We start from the raw sequence: 13,111 nt of genomic DNA, 5'->3' as shown, positions 1-13,111 counted from the left end.
GAAGGCCTTGTGTCCTTGCAGCTGTGGCTGTTGTGTCTGAACCCTCAGGGGGAAGCCCCATGCTATGAGCAGGGATGGAAAACAGCTTCTTTCACAGCTCCTTTTTTTGAATGCAAGTACGCGAGTTTTGAACACGTGGCTCTTCTGCCCACTTCTGTGGTCCTCTCTTCTACATTCTTGCAATTTAGTTGGCAACTTCTTATTGTTTACTTTTCTCCTAAGACTGAACCACACCGTACATGGAAGTTCTGAAATACCTAACAGACCTGTCTGAGCGTGTTCACTCTTGGTTCCCTGTGGTTCAATTCACAGTATGACTGAGTTACCTTGGTGTGATTAATGCCCTCCTTTCCCAATGGCTGAGGAGAAGTAAGGATTTTGGTTTTGGTACCTCCTCATCTGCCTCTACTGTTTTAATGAAATTGAGGGGTTGGCAAAGGGAAAACAAGAGGAAGGGAAGGATCACTTTTATACATTGGAACAAACCAGCGACACTTAGTGTTGGAGAAAGGTGCTTCAGTTTTCATGTCAAGGCAGGCAAAGGTGGCTCTCCTTCCCAATCACAAGCCTCCTTTCAGAGTTTTGTCTTCACTTTTGTCTGTCATGAGTGGTATCACTCTGCCCTGTGGAGTGTGCAGTATTTACTCCAGATCTTTGGTATTTTTAATTTCTGCAAATGATGCAAACCTAAGATGATGTGGAACAGAGTTAAGTGGTAAGAAAGGTACTGCTGCAATTTTTTGCTTGTTTATTTTCTGGGGAGTTCTCATGGAGTTGTGTTTTGTGTAGCTGACATAAAAACAAGGACACCACTGTTTTCTCTTGAATAGCTGTGTAATAATTAAAAAATCTTTACTTTTTGTGGCTTTAGTATCTCTTTGGCTTCTGTATTGGGTTGCTTGCCTACATTCTGATATACATGTCAGTACAAGTATAAAGTTTAGGCAAATGAGTTATGATAGTTACTACACTGTAGTAGTTGTAGTTCAGATGTTTACTAGGTTCAGAAATCATTGATCGATCTAAACTTCTGTGTGTGTGTTTTGTGGACACAGGTGATGGTGGTTTTACTGGCATTCTGAAGCTCTAATTTGATAACACTGTGCCCTTAATTGTTTGGGTACTGACCTCCTGTGAAGAGTACTGAACTTAAACAGTTGTGTTAAATTTGATGCACTTTAAAAAATGACCTTCTAAATACTCATGAGCTTGAGACTCTTTTCTATTTCTATTGAAAGTAGGTACAGCTGCCGCACGGAAAGAAATAATCAGAAACAAAATTCGTGCAATTGGCAAGATGGCAAGGGTCTTCTCTGTTCTCAGGTACTTGCATGATTTCTGCATTCCTAGACCCCTGTGCAAGGTAAACATCTCTGTTTCAGGGTAATGAATGCTGAATATTTTTCAGGGAGATCACAGTGCATCAGAATCCTGTTTGGCATATTGGTGCACCCTGTTGATGTTGGAATTCTTGGTTAAAGAATATTTTCAAGTTTTTTTTTGCAGCATGTTTCAAGAAATTAAAGAACATGATCTTCAGTTTACATGCTGTTTGTCCAGCTGTTAACTAAGAGTGTTGGAAAGGCAATACCAGATAGACTGAAATCAAGGGTGTAATGGAGGATGTCAGGACTGACTCTGAAAATTTCTGACATACCAGGAGCTTGAGGAGTAGAGGGATTTTGTTTCCAGTTTTGGTTTTTTTCTTTTCAGCTATTTAAAAAATACCCCATCCTCTTTAAATGCAGAGTTGTTGTCATCCTATTTACCCAATATATCTGTTTTTCCACAGAACATAATTGCTCAGATAGGGATGATTTTTTAAAGTTGTTATTTCCCAAAGTAGAGACATTTAAAACAAAATTAGGGTTTGTTTTATGGTAGTGAGATATTTTCAGTACCTCATGAGGCATTCAGTGCTCATTTCAAAGCTAATGAACCTGAATATGAATAACTGCTCAGAATTATAACTCCTAGGCAGAGGAAAGACAGGTATGGAACAGAATTATTTTCACCTTTTAAATTGTTGGAATTTGAACTTACATTCAGTCTTGACATGCCTAAAACACAGCAAAACTAGGCTCTCCCTTTCCCCATCTATTATTTTACTTCAATGCAAGTTTTCATGCACAGGTATTTAAGGTTTTGTTACTGTTTTTTTCACACAGGGAGGAGAGTGAAAGTGTGCTGACACTCAAGGGTTTGACTCCCACTGGAATGTTACCTAGTGGAGTGTTGGCTGGAGGACGACAGACCCTGCAAAGTGGTAATGATGTTATGCAACTTGCTGTGCCTCAGATGGACTGGGGCACATCTCACTCTTTTGCTAACACCACACATAATGCATGCAGGGAATTTCTTATGCTTTTCAGTTCTTGTCTTAGCGGCTGATACAAGCATAGTGTTATGTGTTAATCAGGCAATGTGAAATGGATACTTAACCAGGGTATAAAACTAAAAGCCAATTAGTTCAGCAGTGTCAGGCTGTTTTTCAGACTCTGAGCTTCCTTAGTTTACAGTTTTTCAGGTGGGGTGACCTTATAGATCTCGTATTGAGGCATTTAATCATTACAGATACAAAAATGGCAGTGTAATTTTACATCATTACCTGTGTGCTCTCCATTAAAATGGTTTTCTTATAGCCGTGTTAGTATTTTCATTGACAATGCCAAATACTTGTTGATATTAATATTAACAAACAGCTACAGACTGCATAGTTCCATATTACACTCCATTGACAGATTGAAATGTGCTACGTTTTGTACCCTGGTAATTAATGCCAAAGTTTGTTCTCTATGTTGTTTGTCAAATGTTCTATGTATAATTGACCTCCCTGAATTGTCCTTGTAACATGCTGTTTCCTTCCTCTGCAGATGTAGCTGCTTTCTTAGATCTGTCTGTCTCTCTCTAGGTATAGATGTATGTCTGTATAAGTGTTAAAATTAAACCACTATCCCAGACACTTGTCTGTCTCTTGATGTAGAAGCAATGTTGTAGCACCTTGTTTTTGAGGTTTGCTGCATTTGCTGCTGCACATTGTCTGTGCATTCTGAACAATACTGTACTTGAAAACTATTCCATCATTTGTTATAAAATCAGTTGAGAATAAAGGGATTGAATTTAAAACTTGTAAATAAATCAAAATAAAAGGGTGTTATTAAGTGTGCATATATATTTTTTTGCATGAAAATAAAAAGAACTCTATACAATATACCTGTAATCTGGCTCATTGAATATTTTGTAAAACGTTTTTATTCTTTTTTTTAGTTTGTTGAATCATTGGATCATATTTTTCACAAGGCCCATTACGATTAACTAGGATTAGGGAGGATGCTATGAGCTTGTACCAAGTGTATTAAAAGAATGAAGTCCACGTTTTCTGTTCACAGTGGTGAATAACTGAAAAACACCAGTCGGAAACTGGACTTCATATCAGCAGCACTCTTAACATATTGGCCACCTTCAGGCTTTACTAGGAAGTATAAAACTTTAGCATGGGAACACTGAATTTTATAACTATTGAAAGATTGTGATATGTGAATACCACTTTTTACACAATCTATTTTCCAAGAGTAGCTGCTTTTCTCATTTCATGATTTGGACTGTTTATTTGAATTCCTTATATTTTCTATGTAGTTTTTTGAAAGCCTTTCACTACATTTTCTATTCAATTATCAAAGCTTGTTTTTAATAGCTTTGAAACACAAATGTCATATTTTAAATCATTTTTCAGTGGACATATAATGTCTACAAGTAAATTTATATGTCCAGTGTATGTATGTGATTGTTTTGTGAATGTCTATAACAAGAAATGGTGTATGTTTCCTAATCCATTCAACTATTCCAAAAGCATATGTTCTACCTTTAACTTTCATTGTTTAATAAGAAATTTTATTATGCTTAAAAAATGAGTCTGCATTCCTCTCACTCATTTAACAAATTTTTATCCATGTTGCATTACAAATACCAGAGAGGATCAAACTGACTAGAAAATCTTTTTTACATAAAGGATATGACTTTCTACCATTACTGAAAATGTGGGACATTTGGAAAATATGCAAAATCCATTCGGTTTTTTTGTGGGTGTGGATTTTTTCTTGACTAAAATTTTTGATGGCAATATTCCCTGATGCACTGCATTAATATACCTCATTTGTTTTAGTTATGTTGACTTTTTAAAAAAATCATGCCAATTGTTAGTTCTTAAATGGAAGTAACTTCCTTTTACTAATAAGCATGTTACTGTTTCAGTCTTAAAAGAGTAATTTTCAAATTATAATACTCAATTGCAAAGGTAGAACTAAAGCAAAAGTAAATAAAACTTCACTAACTGACCATTTTCTAAACCATTGTAGTATCAGAGAATTTACATTCTTGACAAAAATATGGTCACTGGTAGTATAGTAGGATTCTTACTAAAAATATCTAATTACTATTTGAAGTATTTTGTACTATGTTGATCAGTATATTATCAATAATTTAAACTAGTCTAGGCTTGCAAAAATAAAAGGATGTAATATTAATTGAAATAAATTTTTTATTCTGTTGTTGGCTTAAAAATACACAGCACTGACCAGTATGCCCTAGGTTTTAGTCTTATAAATGCTCATTTTTCAATGGCACACTGGTTGCTGCCAAATCCATAAGCAGCTTTGAAAGTTATAAGAAATTGGAGTGTATATCTACATTTCTCTAGAGAGGTGGGCTGAAATTATTTTACCAAGGCAAATAGATATACACACATACGCAATTTTTGCATATATACCTATTATAGCTCTTAATGTCATTAACATTTTCCATACTGGATCTTAGCAAATGCCACTTTTCTGTCTGGATTTTGTTGAGCCCAGCTGCTGTGTTTGTGAGCTGCTGGCCCTTCTCCTCCTCCTCCTCCTCCTCCTCCTTCTTCTTCTTGGAGCAGTGGTGCCCAGTGGCTTTGCCATCCCTGGGCAGTACTGGGCCAGATCCTCACTGCAGCACGAGGGGAATGGCAAATGCAGACCACAGAGAAGGGCTTAAACAAAGACAACTCAGTTCAAAAGCATAATTCTGGAGAAAAATGCAAGCCTACATCCTATGGGAGATGTCAATGTATGGGGTTTTTTTTCTTTTTCATGAACATCTGGATATATTTTTTAAAAATGAATCATAGCTTACTTTTGGATAGCCTGAATTTTGTTAGGATAAAAAAAAGACCTTGGGAAATCATGGTCGTTGTATATTTCTGAATTTTTTTTAAGGTAAATTTGGTTTTTATTATTTTTGTTGCTTGCCTTATAGTAGCTGAAATAATAAAAAATCATATTAAGAACTGTTATGCAAAATAACATTTCCTAGTGACATATTTTGTGAATTAATCAAGAAAATTAGCTTCCAAATTGAGCCTACATCTGCTAAAAACTGACCAAACACCTAGAGCTTTATTCAGTAACATACTAAACATAAGTCTAAATTAAAAATTTGTATTTATGTGGAAAATTGACAAGGATTTTCTATCACATCGATCCATTAGGTCTAGAGGAGAGAGGTGAAATTAAGGATGGAAATGCCATTGAAACCTGTTACTTGAAATCAGCTCTCAATTGAGAATTTTCAGAGCAAAATATTGGAATTACCTATTAATATGACTCAGTATTTATTTGAGGTTTATCAAAGCCTACAAAGAATAAAGTTTTAATTTAGATATACCTGCAAAAGAGAATTCAACAAAATTATTTTCCAAATTGAGTCTCTACAGGTTTTTTAAGTGTTTGTATTTTCCAGTCAGTTTGTTCTTTTATGTCAAGTTGAAAATTATCTTCTCCTTAACTGTGATGAATATTTCACGGTCTTTTTGGAATAGTAGTACTACAAGTAGTGTAAACTAGGAGTAAATTTTGAAATTTGTATTTATGACCAAGCTACATAAATTGCAGAGATAAATCAGTATTCATGATCTTTTCAGGAAAAGATTGAAAACAAAGACTCCACAGGTAACAGGAAATGGTGGAAAGAGGTGGTTTTTTTACATAGTTTCCTATTTGTATGGCAAATTAATTATATTTTGAAAGTATGTATTTGATGACTTTCTAAAACAATTCTTAAGGTAATTCATTTTTAGAGGCAGAGGAAGTTTCTTTCCCTTAAGGTAATCATAAATAATCATCCATTCAAGTGGCTTTTTGATATGGTTCTGGAATTGCCCTTGTCTCTGTAAATTTAATTGCAGAATTGTCTTAACATTTTTTTCATTTTTTTCCATGGAAAGTGCAGTATATGAAATTCAAATTGCTGCATTTTTCTTGAGTATTTAATATTATTTTATGAATAATATTCATGAAATAAAAATTGTGAAATAAAATTTTATGAAAATTTTATTAAATAAAATAGTATTTATTGGATACTTAATGCAAGTATCCAATTTTTTTTAGACTATCTCAGTGAGAATTAGAATCTTATGCAACAGTGAGCTTAAAACATAGTGTAGGCAATTCATACATAACATAGTGTAGGCATAGTGTAGGTGATTGGTTTTGTTGGATAGGAAATAAGAAGTAATAAACTTAAATCTTTTTAAAGAATTCTATTCTCATCTAATGCCCTATTTTCTTATAGAGCTATTTTCCCCAGCACTTGCTTGAATATTCTGCCATGATTTTTGTTGTTAACAGTATGTATGAAGCACTACACAAGTAGGTTTACCACCATGTAAGCTACTTTTTTCAATATTTCTGAAATTGTGGTATTAGAGGCATGGCAAATAGTAGAGGAGGTAAAAATTTGTTACCATGATTGACTTAGCTACAGTTCAGGTTGTAATAATAACCTTATGTTAAAGCTTAGCCAGCTAGAGCTAAAAAATAAAAGGAACTATATTTCTTACACATAAGAAATCAAAGCAGTTGTCATAGTTATTTAGTTAGAAGAACAGCTAGTGAGCTAAATGTTCTTCATATTCACATTAGTTCACCCACTAAGACTGTGTTAAATCCAGACCTCTTCCTGCTGTAGACTTTGTTGTTGATTCAGCTAAACAATTTACAAGACTTTGTAAATATGACTTTTTAGATTTGTCTTCTTTAGCTTAAATGTCACAATTTAGTTCTCAGAGATGCCCATTTTAGCTTAAAATGTTGTGAGAAATTGAAGTACTAGTTAAACATCAAGGAGCTAAAGAGAAAAATATTTTTTTATTATAATTAAAATGCTGGTAGTGTTATTTTCATAGTGTCCTTCCTGGTAATTTATTAAAGCTCACTAATGCATTTTAATCTTCAGAAATAGTCTCAAATAGATTTTTAGTGTTTTTTTAAACCATACCACAAGTTTAGCATCAGTTGAAGCTTTCTGTTGCTATCTTAAAAAAAAAAAAACAAAACAAAAATCACAACAAAAAGTTACAGAAATGTATAGAGAACAACATCAGTTCATTAGTGTTACTTTGACAGGCTTTTAGTTGATAAACTCTCTTAGTTTAAATTTAGGAAAAGTTTAACTTACAGTTAAAAACAATCCCCCAAAAATTTAATTGTCATTTTAACTAATTGTAATCTAATCTGGCGTAGCATACTATATTAAATTGATCATTGCCTTTTCTGCTATGCGATATTACACTCTTCATCTTTCTCATTCATTTTGCATGCATCTGCTCACTTCTGTACAGCCACTGTAGAGGCAATTGAGGCTGAAAAAGGTATGATCAGAGTCTTTGCCCTTGGCAGAGATCTGTGGTGTCTGGGAGGGAATTCAAAAGTACTCTGTGTGGGTGTGTTTTATTTTCAACTTGCACAAGCAGAGATGAATCAACTGCATTGATTCATCTATTTTACATGTAACATTCATTTCTGGTGTTAGGATGATGATTATCTTTAATATTTTTAGGGAAATTCTTGGGGGTTTTTGGTCTTCTTTTGGTTTTGGGGTTTTTTTTACAGAATATGCTGTAGGTTTTTGTATAATAGCATGTTGTGACGTGATGTTGTCTTGAAGTTCTTAAAAATAGAAGTGTTTAGTGTTTTTTTTCTGCATTCAACTGAAGGTTTTGTTTGATTGTGGGGAGGGGATGTTATATGTGGAAGGAGGGTTGTTTATGCATGCCTTTTCTCTTAAAATATATTTAATGGCTTTGAACTTTTTTTTTAACTTTCTGTGATGTCTGGTAGTGCAAGACATAACTTCTTTTCTATAGATTTTGAATATAATATATTGATCAAGTTTATTTCTAGTGTGAGACAAATTCAATGGATTCAATGGATTATTAGTGCTTCTGTGCTAAATAATTTGTATATACATCCTCTGTTAGTGGTATTGAGCAAAATGCCATCAAATTGTTTGGTTCAGAGTATTCAACTTCAGATTGTTTCTTTTTAGAGAGACTTTAATTTCTTCTTGCTCAGAATTCAATGAAGTGAATGACAAACAGCATAGCCATTGATAGAGCTGCCTTTGGGGTTTTTCAGATTTAGTTGCAAAGCACCATTTAATGACTCTATTCTTTGTTTTTTTAATTAAGGAAGTCAGATCTCCAAAAATATAAACAAGTGCCATATTCTGTTCTCACACACACCTGCAAGAGGTCCTGTTGTTGTGAGTGGAAAGCTGTACTTAAATCTCCAAAGAATTATTTCGTCCCAAAGACTTGAGTCTTATTATGTGGTCAGCCATTTTCAGATGTAAATTCAACTACAGACCTCATTCATCAAAATAATCAGTAGCAAAATAGTACCTATTTTCTATACTTACTTTAAATACATCTGTATTTAAATGATACCATTCTTGAAGCACAGTGCTAACTTGGTGATTGCAGTTGTGTCCATTTCCATCATCCACATGATTAGCACAGTGTGAACCACATCCTGCAGTTTTGCCTGCATGAAAACTGCAGGATCAGGCCATTGGTGCGTGTGCAGGATGTCAATCTGCCACTACTTTTTGTAACCCTTTGCTGCTTTGCCTCCACTGCACTTGCTGTGCTGCTTAGATCTTACTGACATTGCCCTGAAGAGAAGGGGGATGTTAAGATTAGCCCGATGAGCTGGGCAGCAAAAGCACAGCAGTGATAGTTGGCCCCACCAGGAACACGCAGAAGCAATCAAGTGGGCTTAAACCCCTTGATTCCTATTTGCAGAATATTTGCCATACTTTGTTCTTTTTGTAATGAACTGAAATCATGATTGCTGTGAACATTTCAGGAAAGCAGGTTAGAGAATCTTTTAGCAATACAGTTGCAGGGCCATAAGTTTCTTTGGCTGATTTTTTATCTTATTTTAAACATCATTTGATAGAAAAAGTATATGCTTTCAACTTATTTTTCCATTACTGACATATCAAATTTGCATTTTGTTAAGCAATACGAGGATTCTCTCCGCAACATAAAATCTGCAGTTTTGAAGAAGCAAAAGGTTTGGATAGGATCAATGAGAGAATGCCACCAAGAAAAGATGCTCTTCAGCAAGATGGTATTAATACTATAAACACAGCAAATGCCAATGGAAACAATGGAACTGGCAACAACAATGCACAGTGACCACATCAGCTTCTGGTTTACTCACTCATGTCCTGCCTGAGAATTCCTAGATGACTGCTTTTTGATGTGACAACAAATGAAATAGGGGATCACTTGAAGTGACTACTTAACACGAGATGGAAAACCATCTGACTTGATCCCACTGAAGAGAGACCATCATGCTTTTGAGACAACAGCCCCTCTCTTACACGGTGACCCAACCTCCTGGGAGTGTGTGCCTCACCCTTTCACACAAAGTCCATCACTGGCTGCTGCAGCTTCAGAAGAGATCTGGGGAAAGGATCGGACTGTTCTCACTAAAGCACACCTAGACTAGCATCTTATGCTTATGTTGTCAACACATTTAAGTTTACAAATGGGATTTTTCTTTCAGTAGAGGTAGTTTGTTTGTTTGTTTGTTTGTTTTTTTAAATCAGACTTTCAGATACAACCCTAAGAGCTAACTATTTATTAATGGACGTTGGTTTCATGGTATGTCTTTAAAATTATAGATTAGAATGGTCTTAAAATATCTGAGGCTGCAAAAACTGTATTTTAAATAACAGGAAAAATGCCAAAACATTTCAGTTGGTCATTCTGTAAAATGCTGACCTCAGGTTTACTCCTTTAGATGTTGCTAATTCTATATTGTATTCCCTGTATTTTTTAGTTACAGCTTATCAGAAGATTTCTATGTAGGAATGTTTATTACTTGAACACAGATTTAAAAAAAATATTTAATTTAGAAACTTTTTTGCCCAGCTTTTTCAAGACTTTTCCCCACCTTGAATTAAAAAAAAAATAATTATATATACTAATTTTAAAAGTAAGAAAAATATGGAAGTGTTAATTTTAAGGTACTTTTAATTGAACTTTGTACATTGTTTAAGTAAATTTTGATTCATATCAAGTCTGTAAAGCTTGGCATTGTATTTTGTGTATGCATGTTTTCATTTTGCAAATATTTAATATATAGACCTATGATGTACATCTATAGGTTACCTAGATGTTATGGGCACTTTTAGTTTTTTGTGAGTATTACGGTTGCATAAATAGCTAATAATCACTGGGCTGAATAGCTGCAAGCTTTTTATTATTTTTAAATCTGTAAAGGAAACTGAACCTGTATCAGACATATTTTTTGTTTAAGCAAAGCAGTGCGTAAGCAATTGCTCTGTTCAACTGCTAAGGCATTAGTGAAAGTGTAAACTTGAGACTGCATGTATTTTGGTATCTACAGGACTGCTTGGTTAAAATAAAAATTGAAGCCCTGTGCTAATTTGTTCACAAATAATGGACTGTACTGATTGCCAGTGTACTTTGTTATATATTTTGACATTTGCTACATGTCCTTCTCATCCCCTGGAACACAACTTGAAACTTATGTCACTAGAGTTCATCTCTTTTTTTTTTTTCTTTTTTTTTTTGTTTGTTTGCCATAAACTACAATCTGTACATACCCCTAAGTTGGAAATTTTATGCATGTTCCGAACTATTCAAGTATTTTATAAACGGTAGCACACAATAAATTTTGTGCATGGGCTGCGGCTCCTATCACTGTGTATTGGTTTTATTTGGCATACATAGGTCTAATCTGACCTTACAAATTGTTTAGAAATAGTCTTCAATATTTAAGCCATTCAAAAATATAGTATAAAATGTCAGATTCAGGTTGCAGAGAACTAGTTGAATGTAAACACTATGTTATTTTAATTTTATTCCTGCTGCATTATTTTTGCTTTTGAGTTCTCTCTTGGAAATATTTTGTGTATGGTAAGCCAGACATCCACTTTTGGCTTGTCAGAGCAGGGTCAGTGGAGTCTAGAAAATCTAGACCTCTATGCATAGTTGCATTTCATATGTTGATTTGAACAAAACATTCGATTACTGAAGTGTGTTGGGGCTGCTTTTTGGGCAGAGGGAGAAAATTGTTTGTTTTGGCACTCTGTACAGACACATAAATTAGCTTTTTGGCATATTCTTTTTAAACTAAGGACAAGCTGCTGAACAGGATGAGAATCAGGATAAGTGACATCGTGTTGGTAAGAGGAGTTTTAATACTCAATTTTACTTTATTGCAGATGCATTCTAATTGGAAATTCTTCTCAGAGTTTGAGTCCAGAAGATCAAGTTAAAAGTGGTAAGTTTTTTGGCTTTTTTATGAAGCACTCCTATCCCTGTGAGCTGTACAGTCTGCATATGGTGACATATTAGAGCAGAACAGAAACCTATTACGAAGTACAGCTGAAATTTCATGATGAACATGATGACGGTACCTTTCTCCCTGTAAGTGGTAGTGGAAAATGTCACAACCCCACAAGAAACTATTTGTCCTGATTTGATACTCAGATCTTGGTTGTGATGAGGATTTCAAATAGCTGGAATTGTATATATGAAGCAAATAAAATATATGTGTGGAAAGGCCTCACTGTAATTGGAGAGAACTGGTTCTGATACTTGTATGGCAGTAAGTGCCCAGCAGCAATGATGTTCACTTCTGTGAGGATTCCTTTGCAGTATTTGTTTTGCTGCTGTAAGGACTCCCTTGCAGTATCCATTATCTGTAATAGCTTTTGCCAGATATGAAGGCAGGTCTGCAGCATAGGAAAATACACTGGGTAGTGGTTGGGCTGATTTCTCATGCTGTGTTTCTCCTGTCACCCTTTAGGCAAGTAGTCAGGTAACAGGGTTGTGTCTGGGGGTGTTCCTGTTTGTAAAGTAGGCACTCATTTTTTGCTACTGTGTTTCTGTAAGGTGGAGTCTGGAGCTGTCTCTAATTCTTACATTGTTTGGGAGAAGAAATTATTTCCTTACTCCCAGAAAACTGTAAGTAGTTTGCATTACTTGTTTCATGCTTTCAGCATTTTAAGGAGGGGAAGATAAAAAGAAGTCACCTTTATGTCCATAGCCTGTTCTTGGGTAGGGAGGGGAGAAGGCATGGCTTTGACAGCCAGAGGAGAGAGGCAGCAAGAACTGTGAATCACTTCTTCCCTGAGCCGAGGGGTGGGACCATCATCTGTGGTGTGCTTACCTGCAGGGCACCATCAGCGAAGATTCAGAAGTGGGCTGGGGTCTGCCCACTTGACTGCCCCAAGGAGTGTAGCTGTGTGTTGGTGGAACTCAGAAGCAGAAGTACAGACCAAGCTGGGTCAGGTTTTTTGGGGTTATTTTCCAGCAGAGCCTTGTGCTGTCAGGCAATGTGCTGCCATTTACTGAGCCAAACGGGGAAGAGCAGCTGAGTTCACAACCTACCTGTATCCAGTTCCATTGCAAACAAACACCTTCACCTCCCAAAATTATAGTGTGAAACAGCTGTCCTTTTAAAGCTTATTAAATTAAATTGTGAAATGGAAAAATTGCTCTAGTCTTATGCCTTGAATTGTGAAGATTGGCCCCCTTGCAAAAAGCCAGATGGTTGGGACTGAGGATGGTTTTCTCTTAGAAAGGGAGGTCTCTTCTGGTGTGAGTCAAACACTTTTGGAGGGCAGACTTTCATACCAGCTTGCTTTTTTTTTCCTAAGTGCTTCTGAAAGCACTATTACATAAGTTAGATAGAAAATTAAGGTTTTTTCAGAGGCAAGATAGACAATATCTGTTTAGTCTTTCCTTGCCTATTTTTTGCTAAAA

General features: G+C 35.3%; 1 protein-coding gene across 6 annotated transcripts in view; it reads left to right on the top strand.

Moving 5' to 3' along the window:
- The window catches only part of PPP3CB (protein phosphatase 3 catalytic subunit beta), a 47,027-nt gene that overhangs the window by 29,132 nt on the left and 4,784 nt on the right, over positions 1-13,111 (top strand). Inside the window, exons 11-14 of one of the 6 annotated variants that reach the window (XR_015290198.1) lie at positions 1,242-1,323; positions 2,169-2,266; positions 11,566-11,624; positions 12,239-12,310. Coding sequence is in view for 4 of the 6 variants with exons in the window: in XM_086901100.1 (XP_086757226.1) it covers positions 1,239-1,323; positions 2,169-2,266; positions 7,643-7,672; positions 9,327-9,505 (392 nt within the window). In the remaining 2 variants the exon portion in view is untranslated. Of the gene's footprint in view, positions 1-1,238; positions 1,324-2,168; positions 2,267-7,642; positions 7,673-9,326; positions 11,039-11,565; positions 11,625-12,238; positions 12,311-13,111 lie in introns of those variants that run through there. The other 5 variants (XR_015290197.1, XM_086901101.1, XM_086901100.1 and 2 more) reach the window with 5 other exon arrangements.

The sequence above is a fragment of the Cyanistes caeruleus genome, chromosome 8 (genome assembly GCF_971803275.1).
Source record: "Cyanistes caeruleus chromosome 8, bCyaCae1.hap1.1, whole genome shotgun sequence".
NCBI classification, from domain to species: domain Eukaryota; kingdom Metazoa; phylum Chordata; class Aves; order Passeriformes; family Paridae; genus Cyanistes; species Cyanistes caeruleus.
Note: the sequence above shows the minus strand (reverse complement) of the source record. Positions and strands in the feature narration are given on the sequence as shown.